The sequence below is a fragment of the Ambystoma mexicanum genome, chromosome 9, assembly GCF_040938575.1.
Source record: "Ambystoma mexicanum isolate Mex_15411 chromosome 9, UKY_AmexF1_1, whole genome shotgun sequence".
Taxonomy (NCBI): domain Eukaryota; kingdom Metazoa; phylum Chordata; class Amphibia; order Caudata; family Ambystomatidae; genus Ambystoma; species Ambystoma mexicanum.
In genome coordinates this window covers 144651829-144679199 of record NC_090931.1, presented here as the reverse complement: position 1 = coordinate 144679199, position 27371 = coordinate 144651829, and the positions used below count along the sequence as shown (strand labels likewise).

Here is a 27371-nt window from a genome sequence, read left to right as displayed (position 1 = left end):
GTTTCCAGCAGAGCACTCCCCCACCCCCCATTTCAAGTAACGCCCTTTCCATTTGTTAGTTCAGGGTCATACAAGGATTGCCTTCACCTGGAAAGGAAGGATTTTCCCGACAAACAGGGTTTGGTACCCTTAACAATTAAAATTCCAGCATTTCGACATTTAAATTTAAGTGTGATGGTTTACATTAAACTAACACATTAAAATGATACATACGAGCCGGAGGAGCCTGAGAAACTTGGAAAGAAAAACCGCAGCGTTTTTGAAACACAACCGTGTTGTGTTTCTGCTGCTGTGGCTATCACTTTGGGTCTCCGGTGCTCCCCCAGGGGGAGCACCGGAGACCCAAAGTGATAGCCAAGGCAGCAGAAACACAACACAGTTGTGTTTCCATGCCGCAGTGTTTCTGCCTAAAGCCGGTTTCCCATTTGGGGCTCTCGGGCTCCTCACGGGGAGCCCAAAAGCCCCAAATGGGAAAGCAGCTTTAGGCAGAAACAACGCGGTTGTGTTTGAAAACGCTGCGGTTTTTCTTTCCAAGTTTCTCAGGCTCCTACGAGCTGGAAGAGCCTGAGAAACTTGTAAAGAAAAACCACAGCGTTTTCAAACACAACAACGTATTTATGTGTGCGGTAGCTTCAAAAGCTACCGCAAACAAATACGTTTTTAAAGCTTTTTTTTTTAGATCCTCTCATGGTGTATTCTTTATGTACTATCTTCCTATACGTTGCAAGTATTTGCCAATGAACATAGCATTGCATAGATAAGCCCAGTTGATATCGGACTGTAGCAATTGTGACCCCCAGAGGTAATCCTAAGACTTTCCTCCAGAGGACCTCTTCAGGTCTGTTAAGAAAGTCCCAATCTGTATGTTGCAATATCTCCAAGACATACGTCTGGCTAGAGAGAACTATCTGCTTGTAAATTTTTCAACATCGGGAGCGATTAGGACCCACATTTGTTCATTAATTTTTACTTGGGCTATAGATGTAAACAACTTTTTTTTTTAACCTCCCAATTATTGCTGTCATGCTATCTCTAATATACAAGGGAAATCATAAATAAGCCATATGTTTTGTCACTCCCATCACCTGGTTATCTATAATCCAATTACATGTTTGTACTTTGCCTTTACCATTTGAGAGGCAATTTTTGTTAAGATTCAACTAGTATCTAGCCTCACTTGTATATGCTGGATTGAATGAAAGAGGATTAGCATTTTAAGTAAACCTTCTGATATTCCCCAGGTTCTCAATTTCTTGCAAAGTAAAGCTCTATTCACACAGTTAAATTGATTAGACAAATGCATACAGGCCAGATATACTGGTACATGCTCCTTTTTACAGGCAAGTGTGATGAATCCTGCAGAGTCCTCACAAAAACCCTACCTAAAGTCGCACCCCAGGTGGCCAGGGAAAGGCAGATGCTTTCTGATCCCGACCCTGAGGGCGGTATTCTGCGGGAGGATCACCTGGGAGCAGAAGGGCCCCAGGGGAACAGAGGACTTTGTGGGATGAGACACAGTATTAGTCTTCCTCAGGAAAGGGAATATACTTGATACTGGGATAAGTAATTACTTGTCAAAAAGAGCTTTTATTTTCTCAAACTGTCGGAATGTGGTTGAAGACAATAACCAGTCATGTATTAGGACTCAGAAAGCCCCTTTTAAAGTCACTGAGTGTCATAGAAATGAAAGCCCCTATGAGTCCCAGGGAAATAAGGAAGAGGAGTCTTTAAATGTTACCAATTTAAACCCTGAAAAAACCCATTCTTCTGCAAAGCCAAATACTTCATAGAATCCTTAAGGTACTCCTTTTGGGAATATGTATATGGAGAGAAATGACCTGGGTAATGATAATTAGGAATAATAACCCACACCTGAGGGAGACTGGGAGGCATAAAAGGCCCCCTCAGGTGCAGGCCATTAAGAAAAAGGCGAGCAGTGGCAGATAGAAGCAAAAGTTGAAGAGCTGAGACGTCGGGACAATTGTGCTATGTCAAACGAATGCCCATCCTGAGAAGGTCTCTTAGGCTCGAGATTTCAGCAGCCGAGAACACAACCTGGAAAGTGCACCATTTAAGCAGTTTTCCCCACTGTCAGATGAGCACCGGTGGCAGCGGAGCACTAGATAGCTGTGGGATTCCAGGAGAGCTCCGATATTGGCAGACGCAGGGTGCAGGAAGCCGTGAAGGAGAGGGTGTTGGGCCGCACAGAGAAACCAAAGCAAAAAGACCGAAAGCCAGCCAGGCGAACGGATGCACACGCCACACAGTTCACCATAACATTGTGACCCCGGAGTGCTCCATAACCACCCACTGGCCAAGTTGAAGGATCTGAATCAGAAATGAGATAAACAGAGTAACGTTAAAGAAGAGGAAACGTTTTGAATACCTATCTAATATAGAGCAGGCTAATTATTCTGTTGACGACCAAGCTGATTTAAAAGGGAACAGATGACAGAACAAGAACTCAATCAAACCAGAAGGGTGTGATAACAGAGCGGGTTATAGTAAAATCCAACAACAGGAAAGGGCAATAACCTGAGAAAAAAATAAAAACCATTACTGCCGAAGCCAAAAGAGAATAATACCAACGCATTGCCCAAACCAAAAGAAGGAAAGCGAGAATTTCAGCGTTTGTAATTACTACTTGCCGTACGTAAAGGAAGTCATAAGAGATGTCTTAAACCTAAACTGCGAAAGGAGTGTGAAAGTTAAAGAGAATCATTGTCAGCATTTGGTTAGTGCAAAAGGGCAGAAACAAGAGTGGCAGGAAGGTTGCCCTTCTGAGGGAAGATTTTCAGGAGTAGTGTAGCATATCCTGTAATAGGTATGATAATCACAAATATGTGGCAAATAACAGCAGTGTGGCTCTCCTGTCCCCTAATGACATTTTTAAACAACTTGCTGTTGTGAAGCATGAGACATTGCCAATTTGTTGGAAGCTGGTCGTTACCACAGAAGTACTTGTAATTAGTAGATTATTCTGGCCTAGCAGGCGGGTACACCAGGCGAGTTGGCCAAGTGGAAGTAGATTAAGTACTGTGGTATGTTTAAAATTCCTGAAGAAGCAGTTGAAGAATCACTAAAGTGTTTGTGTGGATCATTGAAGCAAGTGTTGTATGGACTGCTACAGAAAGAATTATCTAGTATTGTCAAACAAGAGGTTGTGTGAAATGGTGCAGAAATATCCTGACAAAGATATTTTTGTTGAAACTAATGTTGCTGATGAAAAGTAGTAGTTTCAAGATCTTGGTTACAAGTGAAAAGAGGAAAACTTTGTTGAACACTTGTGAACTGTTGGTTGAATTCAAATTGGAACTTTGTGTTATCGAAGTGGAACGAAAAGAGAACTGAAGTGGAACTTTGTTATGATACAGGATTTCCTTATCCTTTTGGAACAGCTAACACAAAATCCTGCTTGAATCTGGTGAAGGGGAATTCACCCATATTATAAGGATGAACAATTATCATGATGTGATCTTAACTGTTATATTTGTTGCTTTTGAACCGCCATATATTACCTTATTCAGTTGGTGTATGTACAAGTGTGAGGGACAGAAACCTTTTGTTAGCGTTTCCTTTAGTTTATTTCAAGCAGGGCAATCCTTGTCAGGGAAGGGATAGTGAGGCGTTTATCCAACATTTTAAGCCTTAAAATGTCATTGTTTAAAATACCTTCACAAAGTTGCTCGCCTCACATTTCTGGCCCGTCACACAGGCACTGGATAAACATCAATTAACCATTTCGACATGGCGTCTGAATCCAATTTGAAATGTATGTAACATGCCCATTGTTGTCGAAAATTCATAATCCCTCAGGATTAGTGATGCAAACAGTTTACTTGTGATGTCCATCAAGGCAATCGAACTGTACATTTTGGTATTAAGTCTATCCACTAAATAGGGCACCCCCAAAGCCATGGATTGCTTAACAATGTCATAATAGCCCATCTGGACCAGCCACCACCGCGTTCTTCACACATTTCACAAATCCTGGGTAAATCACTGAATGAGCAACTTATCTTTTATGATGGTGAAAAAGGAATGGCTGCTATTCTTTTACAAAGAGGGCAGGAATTCACTTCTCTTTTCATATGTCAAAACTTACGTAAGTGTAAAGCTACACTATCTTGGGTTAGTGGTCCAAACTAAGTTTCTATTATTGGGACCAAGTTTTCCTCGGGCATCACGACTTCCTCTAAAGACTAGGTTGTAATATCATTGGGTGGCTTCACAAAGCAAAGAAAGCTGTAGCTGGGGTTACACGTGCGTATAACATTTGAGCACAGTTATTTAGGAATGAAAGTACCAATGCCTATTCATCAAGGTTCAATACCAAATCACCTTGTGACTATTAAAAGTAGCAACACATAGGTGCTAATGGTAGTTTGCTAAATGACCAGCAACTAATAGCGGTAGATCTGCAGTAGATAATCCAGTTACACACATTTCCTCAAAATGTTGTGCACAATGGTACAAGGACTATAGAAGTGATTCTTAAACGGTGATTTCACATAGTGTGAATTTCGAACCCAAGAACTACATTGTGGAAAACCGCATGATAATTTGGAACAAGCTAAATTAGAATTAAGTAATCCTCTGGTGCTACATCAAGCAATACAAAAATTGGGCAATTACAAATGAAGGTGTGAGGATTGGATTCTTGTTGGCAGATTGGATCTCTCTAGCATGGTTTTCATCAATTAATTTGATACTTTCTACTCCTAATCTGAAAACATAACTTCTAGACAATTATCCCGAACAACTGGAGTATTAACCAAAAAAAAAATGAAATAATTGTATGTTAAACAAATTGTAATGTATTCATATTTGAAGATCATCTCACCACATGAGGCAGGAAACTCATCAGAACCATCCTGGCAGTCTGAGTCACCATCACAAACCCATTTTTGTGGAATGCAATGGTTGTCGTGGCAGCGGAAACTATACTCATCACAAGTATGATAGTTTGCTAAAAAGAAAGATGAGAATACAATAAATTCAAAGTTGTTAAACAAGGACACTTCCTGTCTTTGCTTCAAGAGACAGAAAAACTTTAAAGACACATTGGGAAGGTAAGTGGGACCCAAAAAACAAGGATAACAATTGCTCTCTGGGGAGAAAAGACATACATTACTTACCGTAATTGTATTTCTGGTGCTTGTATCTCCTTAGAATCACATGCTGTGCATCTAGTCCGACATCTAGTGGTAATCGCAGACTATTACATCTTTTTTTCAAAGATCGAACAGGGACGTCGACCTGGGCTTGTCTGTACCACTATCCGTACTAGGACGTGTGTTGTACTCATGATCCCTTATGCATCGAGGTACCCACAGTTGTTTTTGTTCTGCCATGAGGGAGCCTGGCAATGAGTGGGTATTGAAGGATAGAAATGTGCAAGATGTCCATGTTCCTTCAACTCCAAGAGGGGAGAAGGCTGGACGAAGGTGAATCTAAGCAGATACAAGCACCAGAAATACAATTACGGTAAGTAATGTATGTCTTCTGAAGCATGTGGATCTGCTTAGAATCCCATGCTGTGCATAGTCTAGCAGGCATTACCAGGAGTTGGTGGTGGGATGTTTGAAGGAACAGCGGTAAAGGGATGTTTTACCACCTGCCAACCTGAGAATCAGTCTTAGAATGTGTATCTAAGCAATAATGTTGTTGAAAGGTGTGAACAGAACTCCGGGTAGCTGCTTTTGCAAATAGCATCTAGAGAATATTTGCAATGAAAGCTGTTGTAACTCCTGTGCCTCAAGTAGAATGTCCTCTAGGCATAAAAGGTGAGGCTCTCTGTGACAGCGTAACAACATTTTGATCCATTTAACAATCCATTTAGTGATTGCTGACTTAGAGACAGGATCCCCTTGTCTAGCAGTGGCAATGGATCTGTCTTCCAAAATGGTTTGATTGAGGTAATACATCACTGCTCTCCTAAGATATAGTGTATGGAGGCATCTTAAAACTGAATTTGGAGATTTTGAAAAAAAATTCTATGGATTAGTCTACATGAAACTTGGAGATGAATGTAGGTGCAAAGCGTGGCTGTATACGCAAAACCACTTTGTCCTTATGAATGCTAACAAATGGGGCTTGAACTGAGAGCGCCCACAGTTCACTTACCCTTCTAATGGAAGTAATAGCCACCAGAAAAGCGGTCTTATAGATGAGAACCTTAAGACTAGATTTGTACATTTGGTCAGAAGGAGAGCCCATAAATTTAGCAAGGACGACGTTCAAATTGGATTAGAAATGGGGTGGGGAAGTCTTTTCACACCTTCCATGAAATACTTGATTACAGACATCCAGCAAGGAAGACTTGCTTTGAGAGGTGGTGTAAGCAGAGAAAGGACAGCAAGGTGAACCTTTATTGAGTTCAAAACTAGTATAGAGTCTAAGAGGTGAGTTTGGTAAAGGACTGGGTGTGTGGGAAAACAATCATTTGATTTGATGTTACAAGTAGCACACCAAATGACAAAATGTCTCCATTTACTGGAATAACAGTGTCTGGTATTTGGTTTATGAGCCTCTTTAAGAAAGTCCATACACCTTTAAGGAAGTTGGAGATGCCCGAGCTCTAGGACTTCAGGAGCCAGGCTGCAAAGTTGAGAGTTTGAGGGCATGGCTGCAGTGTTGTCCCTTGATCCTGGGACATCATGTTGTAGGGTCAGGGCAGTGTAACTGGAAGGCAAAGTGACATTCTCATGAGATGTGAGAACCGCTGAAGATGAGCCCACTGGTGCCATCGGGATTAGTATAACTTGCTCCTGGTGCATCTTGTGAATTATCCTGTTGAGGCAGGGGGAAGCATAAGCACATTTCCCTGACAATTGGATCCCGAGACAGTTCCCACTTGGACTTCTTTTGGGGATACTTGGAGGCATATTCTGGGCATTGTGCGTTCTCCAGTGTTGCAAACAGGTCGATTTCTGGATGCCCCCATTCTGCAAAGATAGTGTGCAAAATGTGTTCGCTTAAACACCACTCGTGTTCTAGGGGTAGCTGAATGTCTCTGCTGAGCACATCTGCAAGAAGATTGTGTTCTTTGAAAGCCCACTTCCAAACAATTTGTGCCAGTTTGGACAGCAATGTAGAGAGTTCCCCCTGCTTGTTTATGTAAAACATGGCCATGGTGCTGTCTGTAAGGACTAAAACAGTCTTCCCTTGCAGTTGTTGAGAAACATTCAGGGCTTTGAACACTGCTAGTAGCTCTAACAGGTAGATGTGTTAGCCCGCTACCGATTGTGAGCATGTGACGTGCACTGTCTGGCAGAGAAGGTGAGCTCCCCACCCTGACAGGGATGCATCTGTGGTGAGAGTGGCCTCTACTGCGGGGGTGGTGAACGATTTCCCTTTGAGAAGGTTATGCTTTGTCCACCACTGCAGTGATAGAACAAGGGCTTTTGAGACAACCACTAGATTGTCCCAGTTAACTCTTGCTGGACACCATTGGCTCGAGAGCCACTCTTGCATGGGACGGATGCACAGACGGGCATGTGGCACCACAAAAATGCAGGAAGCCATCATTCCCAATAGCCACGTGGCTCTCCGTACAGTTATCCGAGATGGGTTTGTAACAACCTGGTTTGGACCATCTCGTTGAAGGGGAAGACATGACTGTCTTCTGTTCAAATTAGGGCTACCAGACATTGTGTTGGGTCAAGGCTTGACTTCTTTTCATTGCTCGAGAACCCCAATTGAAAGAGTAGGTCTACAGTCTTGGGTGTTCTCTAGACATGCCTGAAGTGCGTCTCCTGTTATGAGCCAGTAGTCTAGATAATGGTACACCGGAATGGACTATCTGAGCAGGTGAGCTGCTGCCACTGCCAGAACCTTGGTAGAAACCCTTGGGGCTGAGGCAATGACGAAGGGAGTACTTTGAATTGATAGTGAGTTTCCCCCATCTTGGACCTTTGCTATTTTCTGGGTGCTGGTAACATTGAAATATGAAAGTATGCATCTTTCATATCCAAGGGGGCCATGTAATGCACGTTCTTCAGCAGTGGAATTACCGCTTGCAGAGTTCTCATCCCGAATCTTTGAAGCTTGACATACTTGTTTGCAGGACGCAGATCTAATACAGGGCGCATGGTTAGATTCTTTTTCGGTACAAAGAAGTATATTGAATAGATACCTTTGTTTACCCGATTATCTAGGATGAGTTTGATTGCTCCCTTTTTCAGAAGGGCCTTCACTTCTGTTTGAAGAATAAGGAGATGGTGTGAAGACATTCTTGTTGTCTTTGGCGGGTGGTACTGAGTTGTCTGGACAAATTTGATGCAGGATCCCTCGCCCACTGTCTTCAGCACCTACTTGTCTGAAGAAATCCCCTCCCATGCGTGGGTGAAGTATTCTATCCAACCTCCTACTGAAGGTGCATGGGAGGGGACCCGGAACGGAGAGTCATTTGTTGGAAGGGGAGTCTCTGGCAGCTGCATTCCTACCCCTTCCATCGCCACGCCGAAACACTCGCTGTCGAGGAGCTTGATCAGCGCTGGCTGACCCTTGATTGGAGTACCAGAGCAAACCTCTTGTGCCGTAAGAGGCCTGTGTGGGTCTGGAAAAAGATTTCCCTCGAAAGGAGTGGCAGGTGTTAAAAACCCTGCACTGTACGTACAGCATTCTGGAAATTTGGTTAAAAGATTTAGGAGTCTTGTGTTCTTTCTTCACCATTTCAAGTGCATCATACACCTCTTTTTCCAACAAAACAGACTCCACTAGTGACTTGTTGATGAGGGAGGCCTACATCTCGGGTTTGAAACCTGAGTTTTTTTCAACAAGATTGGCATATAGTTCCTTTGGCTAACACTACCAGCTGTCTCGGCGGCGTTCAAAGTGTTTTTCTTTTAAATATTCTGGATGACTTGCCATCCTTCTTGAACGATAGTAAACAGCTGTGACTTGACTGGTTCAGGAACACTGTCCAGCCCGTCCTATACAAGACCCCATTGGATATCATTAAAGCTAGCAATCAAGGTGGCATTATTCGCAATGCAGGTACTTTGTCTGGAGGAGCCTCAGCTGATGACAAAGTAACACCTGCATGCTTCCTGGTTGTGGTGACCACCAGTGAACCAGGAACGGAGTGTTGCCGAATATAAAGGGGATCTGAAGTCGCAGGCCTCAACATATTCTCAATGCGCAGGTTAACTGCCTGGGTCAGGGAGGTTGTTAATAAAGAAGGGGCAATGTACTTCTTTATAGAATCAAGAATGGGGATTTACTCACTGAGAGGCTTTTTCTCTGAAGATGTCCTCCACAAAGTAAGAGTCAGGCACTGCCTCTTGAGTGAGCATTTTCAAATGATCTGCTGCCTTCTTCAGATTTTTTATTAAAGAGCAGCTGGCCGTCAATAGGAGAAGTGCCTCAGGACTGCATGACAGGTGTGTCCACAAAATTGTTGTCCGGCTCGGCCTCACTAGTAGGAGTAGTGAGCAAAGCCACCTGGTCCTCAATGACATCAAGCCATGCATCTGGGTCATCGGAGGTAGGATCCAGTGAGTCGTCACCTTGGTCTGGGACATTATATAATTCTTCATATTGATAATCTTAAAATATATCCCCTGAGGGATCAGTTAGTTTAGGTAACTGAGAAGTAGTGTGAACAGGTGGGTACTGAAGTCTAGGTGACAAAGGGCGTAGGGTCCTCATCAAGGGAAATGGTGCTCTTATGGAACCTGTCTGAGGAATCAATAAACGGACACCTTGTCCATAAACTCCTCAAACCTTTCCCTAGTCCAAGTCCCTGTAGATGCGGTTAAAGGGAGAAGAAAAATGACCTGGTCTTGAACAGGACCTTTGTGACCCTGTAAGGACTGTGATAACAGTTAAGACACTTGGTCATAAGCCCTCCAACCCCGCGCCACCCTGCAAGGTAAAATTGGAGGAGCCTAGGGGCCAGAACCATTGGAATCAGACTGTTTAGGTGTTTAGGACAATTTCTCCCTTAATTATGGGTGAGTTTTAACCGATGATGTGCATTTCAACAAGTCTTTCGATGGCCGAAGGTTCCTCAGGTTTCGAAGATAAACAGGCCTGTGGGTGCAGTCGGCTTCTTTGACGGTACCATAGAGGGGTGCTGGGGAGGGGGGCGGCCTGGGGGGTTGTGTGCTTTGCCTTGGTGTTAGCATGGGTAGCCCTGTCGTAGTAGTGCGTTTGGCTTGCCTAGTGGGCCTGAGGATGGGCACACCGGAGTGAGGACTCTGGAACAATTACTTCGGCCTCCAAACTGGAGCAGTGGTGGCCAGAGGGTTCCTCGTCCGAAGCAACAGCACCAGTGGGGGAATGAAATTTGTCCTGAATGGAGTGGGCCGCCCACTGCTTAGTGCGCCGTTCTTCAAGTGTTTTAGGCTTAAAGAGTTGAAAGGTCTTGCACCGCCGCTAGTCGTGGTCACGAGGCAAACCGTTGTTACACTCTTTGTGAGTGTCCCACCAAGGAAACTTCCCATTACTGGAATGGCAGCATTTAAATGGAGTTGTCTCCATTACTAAATAGAAGAAAGAAAAATAGCAGCCAACATGGGAAAGAAAAGATAAGAATAGGTACATGCAATCTCTAATGCAGGAGAATGTCGAGAAGAAAAGCCCCCCACTATCCCTACTGTGAAAGGATGGTGCCTGGGTGGTCAAGGCCTCAGACAGCCGTTGAAAATTCTATCACCAAAGTCTTTGGACGTGAGCTGGAAATGGCCAACGAAAAAACATCGGAAGGGTGCATCTAAGGCGCAATAGGAATATTCAATATTTTGCAATAAATCTCAGTCACAAGATAAATGCAACAGACTAGTATGGTGATAAAAAACAATCTGGGGGAGATCGAGGCGCGAGGGATCATTGGTACACTAACCATCACAGTAGGTATAGTGTTACAGACACGGCCAGGTCGACGTCTCTTTTTGATCTTCAAAAAAATAAAAAAAGATGCAGCAATACACCACGATTACCTCTAGATGTCAGACTATATGCACAGCATGTGATTCTAAGCAGATTCACAAGCATTAGAAACACTGATTAACAGTTCAAATATTTATATTGAATTTACCATGGTGGTGATGACTAACATTTAAAAATATAGCAAAGCGCAGCGTGAAGGAGTTCTGCAAAGATACTGTTCGTATGTTGGTATTTTCAGATAATCCAGGAACTAAAAGAATCTAGATCAAATAAAGTTGTACATATTCAATGCTATTCAAGTTATTCATGCCAACCTTCAGCAGTGTTGCAAACAAGCACAGTGAGCAAAGTACTTCACCAGGATTATGAAATTTAGACAAATTAAGTAATAAAACATTTGGACCACAGTCGCACTAATGGTTACAACCACTTGTCCCGAACGTTAGGGACATTGATCATGTGTATGCTTCATCCCCTCTCCTAGTGAGACCCCATGCACTTTTTGCTGGACTTCTGGACGTTTTTCCTTCAATCCTGAATGACAGCCTTTTTCCACTCATTCATTCTTTTGGGCTCTGTCTTTTGGAACTCTATGCTTTGTATTTCACCTGTACTATGGAGTCTGTCTGCTCTATAGCTCTTAAAAGGCATCTGTATTTTTACAACTGCAGCATACAGCTCCTTATGAGCAGTGTTGCTGGGGACCCCTTAGGGTCCTCCTTTGAGATTCTTTTTCTAAATCCTCAAGTAACTACAGTCCTTGAGGAAAGATAGATACTTAGTATTGGTACCAAAACTCTATAGCCTAAGAGATTGACACACAACCACCTTCTGTGGAGGGCTGAAGGGATACTTAGTATCCCCCTTGCCTCTGCTACTGTGACTTTTTAGTCGCATAGACAATCACTTTAGCTGGTGGCAGTGGAAGTGCTCTACCAACTATTGTATATTTTTTATACCGCGGCCTCGGTAGTGCACAATAGGGGCACCCAAATACCAGCTCAGGGCCTCCCTTCTTTTTTGCCATTAATAGTGTGGTTGTTCTCTGTTAGCCCCTCTACTATTCTGGGAGGGGGAGGTCAGTGTGTGTGTGTTTTGCTTTTTGACGGGAACCCTTGGGTATCCCTCCCTAGCCTCCAGAGTATCTGGGCAGGCAGGAAGTGGAGGAGGAGTGTCCTTTGTCCGCCAGAGTGCCTGAATAGGTCCAGCTGCCACAGGGGGTCTTGCTGTCATGATTGGACAGCCACACGCCCCTTTCTGTAAAACGCTGAGAGAGATTACAGAGGAGTGTGTGCTGGAATTGTATAAAAGGTGAGGCTTGTGGAGTGAAAAGCAAGCCGACCACTGGGAGCTGAAGTAACTGAAGACAATGGCCAGAGACGCCTGCAGACCCTTTGCAACACCGTGAAGCGACCACTGCTGTCCTGACCCTGTATTTCTGTGCAACAGAGGAGCTCCTGTACATGAGGGCGGAGCATCCTCTGACGGGCCCATAGGGCAGAGCTCACCCTCAAGTACCTGTAAGACAAGAAAGCTGCACCTTGAGGAGGTTAAGGTGCAGAATTCACTTACTCAGACACTTAAATAAGGACAACAATAGTTTGGCAAAGGGAAGTCCGTTTAATGACAAGTACAAAAAACGGGGAAACCAATGGTAATCATCAATGATGTGATCGCCTGTCTCGCTTCAACTCCCAAATTATTCATTCAGACAGCAACTTTCATGGGCAAAATTCGTCATCAGTTGACGTGCAAAACTCATAAGTTTGTCATGCAATTCTATTGGTCGGAAAGGTATCTTAAGTATAGGTGCTATATCTGTATATGGTAACAGAGCATGCGGATTGGATAGCTCTTATCGGGTGGGCGTCTACGCCTATCCCACTACATCACTCGTGATAGACGTCACTACAACTACGACGTCTTATTGGTTCTACCAGCTATAAGACCCTAGATTATTTGGTCCATTGTGATTGGGTGGGTTACATCCCTAGGCATAAATCTCCACTTTAATTAGCAGCATGCACAATGGACACCCAGATGCGGAGTGCCCCACGATTCACCCTGCCTCCCTTCCATCAATCAGTACCTTTAGGGCTATGTGTCAATTAGTTGGCTAGGGATGGCCTCGAAACTGTAGTTCTTATCAGGAAAAGTTATGGCATCCTCGGGTTCTGGGTGACATCAGACGTTGGTACTTTGCCCTTGGCTGGTCACGTGTCTTTTCACCGTGAATCTGCTTCATTTTCCCTCTTATTCGTGTATTTGATTTTTCCATAGCCTCGTCACCTGCATGGGGCCTCCTTATCTCGACCTTCAGTGGCTGGCTGCTATGTTCTGAAGTTTTGATTCTTCAGAGTTGCCGCTCTCCTCTCTTCCTGGAGTTGACCTCGAATTCCCAGGTATTGAGCTGCTTCTTACTGAGTTTCGATTCCGCTCTTTCCTTCGGCTTTGGCTGGAATATGAATCTTGGCCTTGTTAGTGCCTTGCAGCCTGGGCTTGATTCTGCCCTTACAAAATTGAGTCGCACTTGTATAGCGTGCTTCATTGAGGTAGATATATACTTGGCGCATGCCGCTCTATTCTTCTACTAAGCATTGCAAGCAGTACCATTTTCTTAGCTTCTTGCGTTCCAAGCCTATTCACATGCAATCAGTCGCATATTTTCATCTTATTTCATGGTTACGTTTGTTTGCCAACATCGTTTCTTCTTATATGTCCATTACATCGTTATTCTTTGTTTTTAGTCCTTGTGTGTCCGTTTTTCGTTCGTCCTTTGTGTTCATTTGTTGTCACCATCTGCCCTGCATTAAGGCTCTCTAGGTCTCTTCAAGGACTGTTTGTAAGTAATCTTCTTTTCGTATCAGCTGCTGGTATGGTTGTCTCAGTGGGTACCTTGCAGCCCACGGTTGTCTGGTTATTGGCGCTTCAATAGGTATACATGTCCTGATGGGTACTGAACAGAGCCCCACCGTGGCTCTCTGTTGGTTCATTTGCTCCTTATATGTCACATACCTTGGCGAGTATGCTTCTGGTATTTCGACATGGGTGGCTGGAGTGCAGGCCATATTTGGGACCTGCTTTACACTCCGACGAGGATGACTCCTTCCTTTTGGCTGGTGGGAACAACCAGGCCCAAGAGGAACTTTGAAACGAGCCATCTCCAAAGGTTCTAGGAGTTTCCAGAGCGGCTGAACCCCAATGCCAGGAGACTTGCTGTCCATTTTGAGGGCATCATAGTGGAAAGGCCAAATTCATCCACATTTTTTGATGAACCGATAAGGACACTTGAGAGATTGGATCCAACTTGACCAGACCCCCTCAGAGTGTGGGACTGGAGGAAGCGAAGATGATTGACCGGGCAATTCTTGTCCGTTGTTGGTGCTGCAGAAGAGGTGCCAAAACCGCAGAGTGAATCCCTGGATTCGAACTCCCCTGCTGTCCTGATCCTTCTTGATCTCTTCTCTGCATTTGACACAGTCAACCACTCCATCCTCATACAAAGGCTCCATGACACCCTTGGTATCTAGGGGCGGGCACTGGACTGGCTGACCTTCCTAACTGACCACTCCTCCCAAGTCATCTTCAGCACCTTCTCCTCCTGTGTGTGGTGTCCCCCAGGGTTCGATTCTCTCACTTTGGCTCTTTAACATCTACTTTACTCAGCTGGCACTCATCTCCTCCTTCTCCCCCAACTTCCAGTGTTATGTTGATGACACAACTTCTTCAAACTACCTGCTGACCCTCTTGCACCTTCCATCATCCCGGACTGCCTTTCTGCCATCCAGGCCTAGTGCACTTCCAATGATCTCTGCCTCAATGCCAGCGAAACAGAGATCCTTCCAATTGGGACCCCTGCACCGACTTCTTCCCTTCAATCTGGCCTTCCATGGGCTCTTCCACCTGCTCCCTTTTCCGAAGCCGGAAACCTCAAAGTCATCTCGACTCTTCTCCCTCTCCTTCCTCCTTCACACTCAGGACATTGCCAAGAAGTCCCACTTTCCGCTCTTCCTTCTCAAAGGAATTCTACCTTTTCTCACACCAGAAGCTCAATGTTACTCGAGTTCTGGGTCTCTCTAGGCTAGACTATTGCAATAGCCTCCTCCTGAATCTACCTTCTTCCACCTTGCAACCCCTCCAGCTAATCGAGCATAGGGCAGCAAGACTTATCCTTGGCCTCCAGCCCAGGGACCACATCTCTCCTGCCCTAAAAAGTCTTCACTGGCTCCCGGTTGCTTCATGGATTAAATTCAAATCCTTCTGCATCATCCACAAGACTGTCTAGGACCAGGGACCTCACTATCTGCAACTCTCTCTCCCTAACTATTTCGTCCTCTAGACCACTGCGCTCCTGTGGCACCAACTTCTTGTGTGTAAAGTGTTTTGCTAAACAGCGGGCAGAAGGTCAATCGCTTTCCTCAGCTTGCTCCCTTCTTTGGAACAGCCTCCCCCTCCCTCTTGGTCTCGAGCAGGACTTTCTTAAATTCCAGAAGAACCTCCAGACCTTCCTCTTTACCTCCTCCTTCCCTCTCTCCTCTGCTAATCTCACAGTTGCTGGTTTGGTGTTCCGGGCCCTTGTGCATCCTCTGGGCCCAGACCTCCCACACTAAACTGTCCCAGCTTCCGTCAATCCTCAGCACTTGTCTCGGTTCACCCTCCACCCTTGGAGGTTCACACTCACCCTACATTGCAAATCACCTGTTGCTCAACCATGAACACCCCAGCACCTATCCCTTTCCCTCCCCCTTCTGCACTTGCCATTCTGAACACTCAAAAGGCATACTAGGTCCGTCTTACCCCTCACTGTATTTCATAATTTTGTATGTATTTTAATCTCATCCCTTATCCCCTCCCTGTTGCCCTGTGGGGGCTTTGAAACAGTATTTACTTCCTGTATAAGAGCCTAACAAGCGAATAAGAAATAAAATAAATAGGTAAGTACAATGAACTCTGTAAAAAGATAGGCCCAAAGAAACTACCACACACTTGAAGTTATAGTAAAATAGACATGTATTTTATATACACAAGGCAAAGTTATATTCAGGTAAGTAAGTATTATTTAAACTAATCAACACAATAGACAACATCAGCAATACTACAGTTGAGTAAACCAATAGTAATGAAATGTACAGTTCAATGGTAGGTAAAATCACAGTCATTTATTGGCATTTCAATACTTGTATGGGCTTAAAATAATTGTCAATGTCTACTGGGCTTCAGCAGTCCATCCCTAACTAGTTGTGAGTTCTGCAGAGTCCATTTGGAGGGAATGCAATTCAGACACAGCAGCAGACAAGGTAAAGTTCCAATGGGTACTTCGATTATAAGAACGTACAATGCTTTTGTTGGTCAGAAAGGTATCAGGGACGTTGGAAAGGGCTCCTTAGAGGTGCACACATCTAAGGCCTGGGCCAACGGTATGGGTGAACACCCAAACACTGGAATCAGCACTCTAGTAACACAGCAGTGACAAAATGGCTTGAGGTAAGTACTACCCTGAGCCCCGCAGTACCTGAGGAGCGATGGAGAAGTTGCAGCTGGATTCTTTCACGGTGCAACAGCGGTGGACCCGGTCTCCTGTTCCTTGGTCATGGTGAGGAAAGGAGGGACTCTGGAAGGGATGTCGCAGCACCAGACGATAAAAAGGACATTCAGCAAGGAATTCTTCATACTCAGTCGATCTGCAGTTGTGGTGCCTTTTTACAGGCTCCAAGGGTGAATGTTTACCACCCGGTCTTCGGTACTGCGCTCTGGTAAGGAGTCTTTGAGGAAGGGGGATCTTGTCTCTGGAGGTCCAACTGAAGCTCCCCAAAGTTCTGGGATGTTCAGGGGAAGTCTATGCACTGCAATTCGGTCAGAGGTCACCTGTATTGGTGGTTTGCGTCCCAGGAAGGTCACAGCATGTCAGGGGATGGCTTTCCGCACGTCATCTTATGGCTAGCTGGTCCCACTAGCCAAAGGGAAGGAGTGATCCTCGGAGCTCCTCCATTGATTCACAAACAAGGTCAGGACAGCAGTGGTCTCTTTGCAGTTACTGGAAGGGGCTGCAGGTGTGTGTCTCCTTCATATCTTCTGCTCCAGTGGTCGACTTTCCTTCTGCCTCAGGAACCTCACCCTTTATCGGGATTTAACATTTCTCCTCTGCAAATTCTCCCTGCAGTTTACAGAAAGGGGTGGGTTGGTGTCTAATCAGGACAGGTAGCCCCCCCCGGCCCCCATTGGGAACTGGTTCCTTTCAGGCAAACCAGAGGACAAGGATGGGAGTGTTTCAGGATCCTCCCATGCTTCCTGTCCTTGCAGGCACACTGGAGCTTCGGCAAGCTACACAGAGGGTTCCCACCGAAGACCAAACTAAAATCAGGACCTCTCACTCTCAGGACGGTAGAAGAAGGACCAAGTAATAAAAGCAACACATGAAATGGCAAAGAAATAAAGGAGCCACCATGTTGGAACAAAGGTAATAGCCAGAGCTGTGAATACAGCCTGTGGGCATAAATAGCACAAAAGTCGGTACAACATGCCCACTGCCACCAGCCATAACTATAGGGTTGTTACTGTAACAGAAATGTTACAGGAGCTGAGAGAAAGGGGATACTAGGTATCCCTTCAGCACTACACATAGGGAGGTGTGTGCTGATCTCTCGAAGGAAAAAGTTGAGAAGAATAAAAAGTATACCTCTAACCTTGCGAACAGTAGTTCTTAAGGAAAATAAAAATATAAAACAGAGAGCCCAAAGGGCTCCCTACCAACACCGTACACAGGCTGCTGTGGGGTGCAAAAGTGAAACACAGGTGCCTTCAAAAGGTATGGAGGAAAGCATGACACCATAAAATAAAGTAAAATACAAAGACCAGGGGTCCTATGATCAGAACAAGAAAGAATGAATGAGGAGGGAAAAGGGTCCCTTCATCCAGGAGAAGAAAAAGGTTCAGAAGTTCAGCAAAAAGTGCTGGGGGCCTCACTAGGAGAGTGGATGAAGCATAAAAACAATCTCCCTAAAAACCGCGTAAAAAATTATTTCACTCAAATTAAAAAAATCAGGAGTAAAATTATTCCACTTCATATTCTTATCTGAAGCTATGATAGTAATCGTATCCCATTGTTTTACCGACAGGAATTACATCCAAGTAATTCCTTGGAGAAAAGGAATTGCATTATATAGAGTAGTTGGGGGTAAGGAGTTAACAGGAGTGGCGGGGTAGGGGTACTAGTCTAGGGAAAAGGAGGGCTTGTGGATGGAGGGAACCTCCACCCCAAATAAAAAAGTAATTGTTGATTTGTTTTTTCGAAGGAATTACCTCAAAGTAATTACTGTGAGTAAAACAACATGGAACAGATAGTAACGGCAGGCATATTTGTGAAGAAACACAATTTATAATCGCTGTAGTATATACCCCATCAGTTTCTTAAGAGGGAAGATTACCATAATTGCTTCATATGGCAAGTCTCAGGGTATGGATAAGGTTCTCACCTGTGCAGTTGGCTTCATCAGACCAGTCCCTGCAGTCATTGTCTCCATCACACACCCAAGATGAACGGATACAAATTCCAGAGGTGCAATTGAATTCATCTTTTCCACAGCGATGCAGGTCTACACACAAAGGCGGCAACATTAGAGATGACCACATTATAAGTTTTCTAGTCAGGTTTAAAAGCATAAACACATGGCCGAATGGGAACAAAGTAATCCAATGCCCCCCCCCCACCCTCAAGCAAATGAGAATTACATATATACCTTTCTCTGCCATCAAAGATATAAACTAAGAACATTTTATTTAACTCTTGCCCAACTGTCAACATTTAATGGCTCTTATTAAAGTAGCAACATGTAGAAAGTCATTCATTTGTATCTTATTCCACTATATCAATATGGCCGGCCCACTAGATCAACCATGTACTCCATGGCATTAGCTTGATATGGGTAAAATTTAATAATAAATGTAATTTTGTTGGTACCGGGTTAAAGTCATCTGCCCATTTACTAACCTGGAATTAAGCAGTACTGGAGAACTAGTTTGATTACACAAGCATTTCATTTACCCCATATAGATGTACAACACATATTGTACAATAACCACATTAAAATGAGACTCCTGTGGGTTGACACTAGGCAACCAAAAGTAGGCTTGCGCAATAAAGGAATCACCCAAGCCAGATGACATTTCCCCACTCATATCTTTTCCTCCAGTGAACATGGTATCCTCCCCACATTGGCTGATGCAAGCTGGTGGAACTCCCATTATGTCACAGAGGGAGTGTTCCATGAGCAGCAGTTGCTACTGTGAACCCAGAGAATGATGAATGAACAGTGGCTACTACCTACATAATGCACTTACTTAGGCACGTTTACCTTCTGTTTTTCTTTACTAAACAGTGTTACAAGGAAACAACATCTACATGTCCTCTGTGCGTTTAACTTGAGACTACTAGCTTACGTGTATACAACAAAAAGTGATTTTATTCTAAGAAGAAATGAGAAGTTCCATAAATAATTACACCTCATGCATTTAAGTCTTCTTATGAACATTAGGAAAAGTGCATGTTCAGATTAATTTCCAGAATCAACTATGGGTAGGTTCCAAGAGGACAACCTTGTTAGTGAACATACTATCACTTTTGTCTAGCCAAACTATGCAGCAACGTAGACTGAGCAGCAAGGCAGAGATCGGGAGATATGGGGGTGGTGTAATAGTACAGTTAACACACAAAGCACTCAAAATAAACATTATGAGTACAGGAATATACTAATTTATTAGGCCTTTAACACAAATCGGGTAAATTCTAGAAAAAGCATATGCCAACAAAACACGGCCATATATATTCAGTGAAAAAACTTTGGTTAAGAGACAGTTAAGGTGATCAGATTTAATGCAACACAATCCCTAAAATTCAGCATGGCATTTCGAGCAAGTCCTTGTTTATGTATTGGTAATATACATGTGGCTGTAAAGCCTTGTATAAACATAAAACACATATATATGTATATACACACATTTTTTAAAACAATTAAGTGATAAAAATACATACAATATTAAAAGACGCAAAAAACGTCTAAGACATATTAGCATAAAACACCATATATCACAATTTACATCGCAGGTTGTGAATATCTGCCTTGAATTCCGAGTATAAAAATCATAAATGTCTTGATAAAACAGGTCTAATAGGGCTTAAAATATCCTTAAAATGTCAGTAAACTTCCAATCAAATTTAGTCATAAAATGAATCAAATTTTCATCGTTACCTTCCACGAATATTGGCCATAAGTGTAACAGGTCAGTACAGTCCAATTGATTGTTGTACATTTTCATTAGTGTACTTCTAAGTGGATCTAAGGCTTCATACAATAACAAGATTTGTTTTAAGCTTTCAATTACTTCTGCGCCACATAAACGACAATATAGATTGTCACGAGAGAAGCCCATTTGACTACCCTTTGCTTCCAGTGTGTCACAGATATTAAATTTCAGGAAATATATTGATGCAGAATTCCACTATTAGGGAATGCAGATAAGTAAGCAGGTCTATGCAGTCGCTCATTGATGTAATTAATTAAAACAGACCGTGCTTCTATTGGAGGCTAGTTGCACAATTCGACACTCATGAAAGAAAGAGTTTAACTTTTGTTTTAACATAAATTTGATTGATGCAACAGAGATGGTATTTGGTGGGAGATCAGTATCAGTCTGCCATCTGTCATAGACTTTAAAGGGATAGTCCAGTAAAAAATGTTATTTAAAAAAATAGATCGGCAACAATAAAAAAAATAATACTAGCACTTTTTTTTTTAAACTTCCTATGTACATTTTTGAGCTATTCAAGCTCAAAATTCGCAAAAGGAAGCACATGGGTGCATCCATTTTGTGAAATGGATGCCCGCCTGTGCTGGCTTTTGCTTTTGTGGCACTAATGAAGGAAAAGCCAGCCAGCTGTAGTAAACAAAGTATTGTTTTAATGTTGCCTATCTATTTTTTAAATAACATTTTTTACTGGACTATCCCTTTAATAATGTTGCCAATTGTGCCCAAGTTCTTATGGTTATCCACGCTAAAAAATGACTGGATGTACACCTTAACTACGCACTCCCTGTTGCGCAGAGAATGACCACAATGATGGCATCACTAATTACATCATACATGGGAACAGGGGTGAGGAAAAAAATTACATAAAGTGTGACATTACTGACTTAATAGTTTATAATATGTTTGTTGACCTCTTGATACATATTTTATTTTATTACACATAACATGCCATGGAACAATGAACAAGTTACTCTCTTACTTGGTAACGTTCTTTCAATGGGATGGTCCGACGACGTATTCCATATCTATGACATGTAATCACCACAGCTGTGCTGCTTCGGAAAATCTTCGGCGTCTGCGTCCTGCGTCGATACGCCCCCCCTCGAGGACCTCCTCCGACGGCCGACGTCACTGGATGTTATAAGTAGGACGCACAACACCCATAGCCTCAGTTGTAGTTTTTCCCAGAACGTGTGGCACCAGTCTTCTGCCAGTTTGACACACAAAGCCTTGCGGAAACGTAAGCTGCAATCGCATAAGAAATTCTGTAGCGGGGAAGGCAGGGAGGGAGCGATATGGAATAAGTCGTCAGACCATCCCATCGAAAGAACGTTACCAGGTAACAGAGTAACTTGCTCTTCAAGGGGATTGGGTTCTCTGACGTATTTCATATCTATGACAGACTCCCAAAGCAGTACCAATGCAAGGAGGTGGGAAAAGAATTTAGAAAACAGAAATTTAGAATGCCCAATCAAATTGCGGAGTAAAGGACCACCTTGCCAAAGGCCAGATCCTGCCCACGGATGGAATCGAGAGAGTAGTGACGTACAAAAGTATGTACCGAAGCCCAGGTGGCTGCATCACAGATGTTACGAATAGGAACACCCCTCTGTAGGGCAGTAGAGGCAGCCATACCCCTGGTAGAATGGGCCCTCAAGCCAACCGGTGGGTCGTTACCCGCCAAGTGGCAACACTCAGATAGCCAGAATAATCCAGCGAGACAAAATCTGCTTCGTCAAAGCTTGTCCCAAACGCTTTCCAGCGTAACTAATGAAGAGTTGATCGTCCACTCTGACCAGGGACATGCGTGAAATATAAAAGCTTAACGCTCTCCTAGGATCAAGCCTATGGAGCCTCTCCTCTTCCTTACCAGGATGTGGAGGAGGATAAAACACCGGAAGAACAACCTTCTGGCCTAAATGAAATTCCGACACCACCTTCGGAAAAAAGGAAGGACGAACTCTAAGGACAACCCTGTCCTTATGAAACACAGTGAAGGGTGGCTTAACTGAAAGTGCCAGTAACTCACTCACTCTGCGAGCGGAAGTGACTGCAACCAAAAATACAGTTTTAAGAGTTAACAGTCTCAAAGGGCATGAATGCAAAGGCTCAAACGGAGTACCCATCAGAAACTTGAGAACAAGGTTCAAATCCCAACCGGGCACCTGGAAAGGTGACGGAGAGAACACATTAGTGAGCCCTTTCAGAAACTGAGAAATTAAAGGAATTTTAAAATAGGAACACTCTTCAGACGAGCGCTTAAATATGGACAGCACCGCCAGGTAACCTTTAACAGTACCCACTTGCAAGCCCACGTGGACCAAAAAAAGCAAAAAAGACAGAACCATGGGAACGTCACATGGAAAAGGATCCACATGCTTAACCCTGCACCAGTCACAAAACTTACGGCAACGGTACAGGGGCTTTGTTGCCGGCCTTCTGGCCGAGAGCAACACCTCCACCGCGTCTTCAGGGAAGTCCCAATCCTTATACCTGAACCATTCAGAAACCAAGCGTGAAGGTTGAGGGATCTGACCTCTGGATGGAGAACCTGACCCCCCTCTCCCGTGAGAGCAGATCGTCTCGGTAGGGAAGACGATGTAGAGGGCAGATGGACAAGTCGAGAAGATCCAGGTACCACGTCCTCCGGGCCCACGCCGGAGCAATGAGGAGCATCCGGGAACCGAACCTCCGTAACCTCCGCAGTGCTTGCAGGATGATGGGGACTGGAGGAAACGCATACAGCAGTGCGAATGACCACTCCACCACGAACGCGTCTCCTAAGGCTCCTTTTGGAAGAAATTCCCGCAAGCAGAACCTCTTGAACGTCTGGTTGACACTGGAGGCGAAGAGATCCACTTGAGGGGTCCCCCAAAGGGCGAAGATCTCCAGGAGAACCTCCTCAGCCAACTACCACTCGTGAGAGATCGCGCTCTGCCTGCTCAGAGCGTCCGCCATCTCGTTTTTGTCTCCGGCCAGATGAACTGCCGAGATCGAAACTTCCTGCTGGATTGCCCAGAACCAGAGCTGCATTGCCTCCCTGCACAGAAGAAGTGACCCTGCCCCCACTTTTTGTTGAGGTAGTGCATGGCCACCGTGTTGTCCGTCAGGATCAGGACATTCTTCCCTCGCACAGTCAGTAGAAAAGCCTTCAGGGCTAGCCCGACGGCCCTCAGCTCCAACAGATTGATATGGAGTCTGGACTCCGACGGAGACCAACAACCGCTGACTATGAACTTGTTGGCATGAGCTCACCATCCCGTGAGGGATGCATCCGTCACAATCGTCACCTCCGGCCAGGGTAGCCAAAATGGAGCCCCGTTCATCAGATGGTCTTTGACGGCCCACCACAGAAGGTCCTGGGCTACCGAGGACGACACCTGAACAGGGTCTGACAACCTGCCGGAGGACTGAGACCACTGGAGCTTGAGTGCCCATTGCAAAGATCTCATCCGCAACCTGGCCTCTTGCACCAGAAGAATGCAGGATGCCATGAGGCCGAGCAATCTCAAGAACTCGAACCCTGGGAGACTCTGGGCAAGCTGAAACTCGTGCAACATCTGCTGAATGTGATGAGCCCTCACCTGGGGAGGAAAACACTGCCCCAGGGATGTGTCGAGCACAGCTCCGATGTACTGGAGCCTCTGAGTTGGTGCCAAATGGGACTTCTTTAAGTTGAGGGAGAAGCCCGGCTTTTGGAAGGAGTGGCAGGTGACCGACAGATGATCCAGGATTGCTCGGGAGAGCGCGCCCTGATCAACCAATCGTCCAGGTAGGAATAGACGTGAATCCCCCCCTTTCCTGAGGTGCACTGCCACCACTACCATGAGCTTGGTGAAGAGCCTCGGACGGAGGGTCAATCCGAACGGCAGGGCCCGAAACTGAAAGTGCGAGTCACCAACCGCGAACCTCAGGTACTTCTTGTGCTTTGGAAGTATCGGCACATGAAAATAAGCGTCCTTGAGGTCAAGCGACACCAACCAGTCCTGAAGTTGAAGGGCCTGGAGGACTTGAGAAAGAGTAACCATCATGAACTTGTCCTTCCTGAGGAGTTTGTTCAAACCGCGCAAGTTCATGATGGGTCTCAAACCCCCCGTCTTTCTTGGAAATCAAAAAATAAGGGGCATACCATCCCTTGTTCCTCTCCGCTACAGGCACCAGTTCTATGGCGCCTTTCTCCAGCAGGGATTGAATTTCCTGCGCAAGGAGCGGATCCGGACTCTTCAAAGAGATTCCCCGGTCGATTGTCTTGAGGCCTCTGCCGGAAAGGAAGACAGTAGCCGTGGGTTATGATCTCCAGAACCCACACATCTGAAGTAATGGCGCGCCAGTCTGCAAGATGCTGCGCCAGCCTTCCCCAAACCGGCGAACCATGGGACATGACCTCATGACTGAGCTGAAGCGGCTGCGGCGTTGCCTGAGGGCAAAGAGGCAACAGCCCGAGCGGCCTTGGCACCTCGAGTACCTTGTTTTCCACCTCTGGCACTCCTACGGTGGCCCCTTTGACCGGCAGCTCCTCTCGCTTTACCGAAGGATGAGTACTAACGAAAGGAACCTCCCCTCCATTGTTATCCCCTAGGACGAAAAGGCAGAGGTTGGCGAACTGCAGCGCCCAACGACTTTGCTGCAGCTTTGGAGGTCTACAACCTCTCAAGGCTCTCGTCAGCCTTGTTGCCAAAAAGATGTTCCCCGTCAACGAGCATGTTGAGGAGCCGGGCCTGCACATCAGGAGTAAACTCCGACTTCCACAACCACGCAAACCTGCGTATCACTGTGCTCGACGCCATGGGCTGGCTGACGCAATCTGCCATGTCCAAACCAGACTGAACGGCCTCACACATGGCATCCTTGCCATTCTGAACCATGGCAAGGAAACCATCCCGTTCGTCCCCTTCGGGAATATGTTCAGCCGCTAAGGAAACAGTTCCACAGAGCGTGCGTGAAACGTGACAAGGCACAAACTGAGTTGGCCGCCTGAAGCGCCATACCCCCTGAAAAAAACACTTTCTTCGCCCAGCCGTCAAAACGCTTGTCGTCCCTATCAGGAGGTATGGTAGGATACAACGCCTGCTTTGCCGGGCCGTAGCCACCTGCACCACCAAACTCTCTGGAGTGGGGTGCCTGGTCAAGTAGCAGGGGTCGCTACTGGCTGGGCGGTATTTTCACGGCAAAGACTTGCCCACTGCCGGGCGACTCTCCGGAGCAGTCAAAGCCGCCACCACCCTCCTCTGTAGCGCCATATGGAACGGCAGTACCGGGTCCGATGGTGGACCTTGGTCGGGGATATACGTAAGGTCATCCTGAAGAAAATCCCCTGGGGGAGCAGACCCTCCCAAGTACTCGGTGACCCTAGACATAAGGCGCCGGTACGAGGAGTCGGCCTGAGTGCCAGGCTCAGGCCTACAAAACTCCACCTCCGGAGAGGTGTCCAGCCCACTGGCATCGTGCAGGGACTGCCGCAGGTCCTCAATCTGGCTATGGCCTGAGAGAATCTCGTCTGGCACCATATCAGGAACCTTGCTATCATCAGAGCCCTCATCCACCTCTGAAAGAAACTCAAGATGGCGGTAAGAAGGCACAGAATGTGGAACAAAGCCATGCTTGACCTTGGCCCGCGCCTTTCTAGGGGGTTCGAAAGGCGTCGAGTGAATCGGCGTCGACACCGAACGCGGTGCCAACAGCATCGATGGCATTGATACAGGCCTCGAGGCCGGAGCACCGAGTGTGTCCCTCGACAGCCTGGGCGCCGATGACTTCTTCGGAGGCGGGGCCTCGAAAGAGTCCGTTGACGACCTCAGCGCCACCGGCGTCGACGTCTTCCTCGAAGACACCACAGGTGCACACGGTCTCGAGCGCGTCGAGGACCAGGACCTGGACCGGGCATGACGAGAACAATTCCCCTTGTCCGAGTGGGACCTCTTGCGCGAATGGTGCCGACCACCCGAGCCCGAAGGGTGCGAGCAGTATCTCTCAACCGATCACGACCGACCCCACTCGGAGGCGCTGACGGACCAGTGCCCTGCGATTAGAGAATCGCTAACATTTTCTTCCCGAAGGAAGCCCATTCCTCTGGCGTCGCCTGCATGGTGGGATAAGCGACCCGCCGACGGGCGGAGTCCTCGGATGAGGACGGGGAAGGCGACCGATGACAACGCTTCCGGGAGTACTTCGAAGAGGCAGAGGAGTGGCGGGACCAAGACCCACGGGACTTCTGACGACGATGCGGAGAGTCCCCCCTCAAATCATCTGTCGAAAGCCCCGCAGACCTCGACTTCCGTGGCTTGGACACCTTACCTACCGACAACATCTTCTTGCGCTCCCGCAAGGCTTTGGACGTGAGCGACAGGCAGTTGACACAGGATCCGTGTCATGGTCCTCCCGAGGCACCAGAAGCAGGCATTGTGCGAGTCCGTCACTGAAATCTTGGACCCACAGTCCCCACACTTCCCGGACGCGGGGTGGAAGACGAGGTAGACATCTTCACGAAGAATACACTTCACAATACGAACAGGTTCGAAGAACTGAAAGAACAGAAACGCCAAAGAGTCGAGATGCGCTGAGATCTCCGAAGCGAACAGGTTTGTGGAAAAAAACGGAACCGAGGCTATGGGTGTCGTTCGTCCTACTTATAACATCCAGTGACGTCGGAGGAGGTCCTCGAGGGCGGCCTATCGACGTCATCGACGCAGGACAGAGACACCGAAGATTTTCCGAAGCAGCACAGCTTTGGTGATTACATGTCATAGATATGGAATATGTCGGAGGACCCAATCCCCTCGAAACAATGATACAGAAGTATGATACAATTATGTGCAGTGCATATTTGTAGTACTCATCAACTTATACATTTTCAAATAAGAATATGTAATGTTCTACAAATGGTTTGAATTTCATGTCTTAGTAAGCAAGGAACAAGTTACTTACCTGTAACTATTGTTGTCCGGCATGGATTCACATGCTCCTGAATATTCCCCGTCAGGCCGCGAATCCTCGTTAAAAGAAAACAAAATTAACTTTCACTTACAAACGGTCTTTCTCCTTTAAACAAATCACTGAGCTCTGGGTCATACTGCCCCCAGCCAATGACAGCCCTCTCCCTAAACCCCTCCTCTGGCAGCCATCTTCAGATTTGGTAAGCAGTATGACCAAGACCAGCCTCAGAGGGGACGCCA

At 45.8% G+C, this 27371-nt stretch overlaps 1 protein-coding gene across 2 annotated transcripts in view; it reads right to left on the bottom strand.

The window, feature by feature from the left end:
• Positions 1–27371, bottom strand: part of SORL1 (sortilin related receptor 1) — a 1341481-nt gene that overhangs the window by 636599 nt on the left and 677511 nt on the right. For both annotated transcript variants that reach the window (XM_069614318.1, XM_069614319.1), the window contains exons 25-26: positions 18369–18488; positions 4844–4969 (exon numbers count right to left, since the gene is read on the bottom strand). In XM_069614318.1, coding sequence (XP_069470419.1) covers positions 4844–4969; positions 18369–18488 — 246 coding nt within the window. The remainder of the gene's footprint in view (positions 1–4843; positions 4970–18368; positions 18489–27371) is intronic.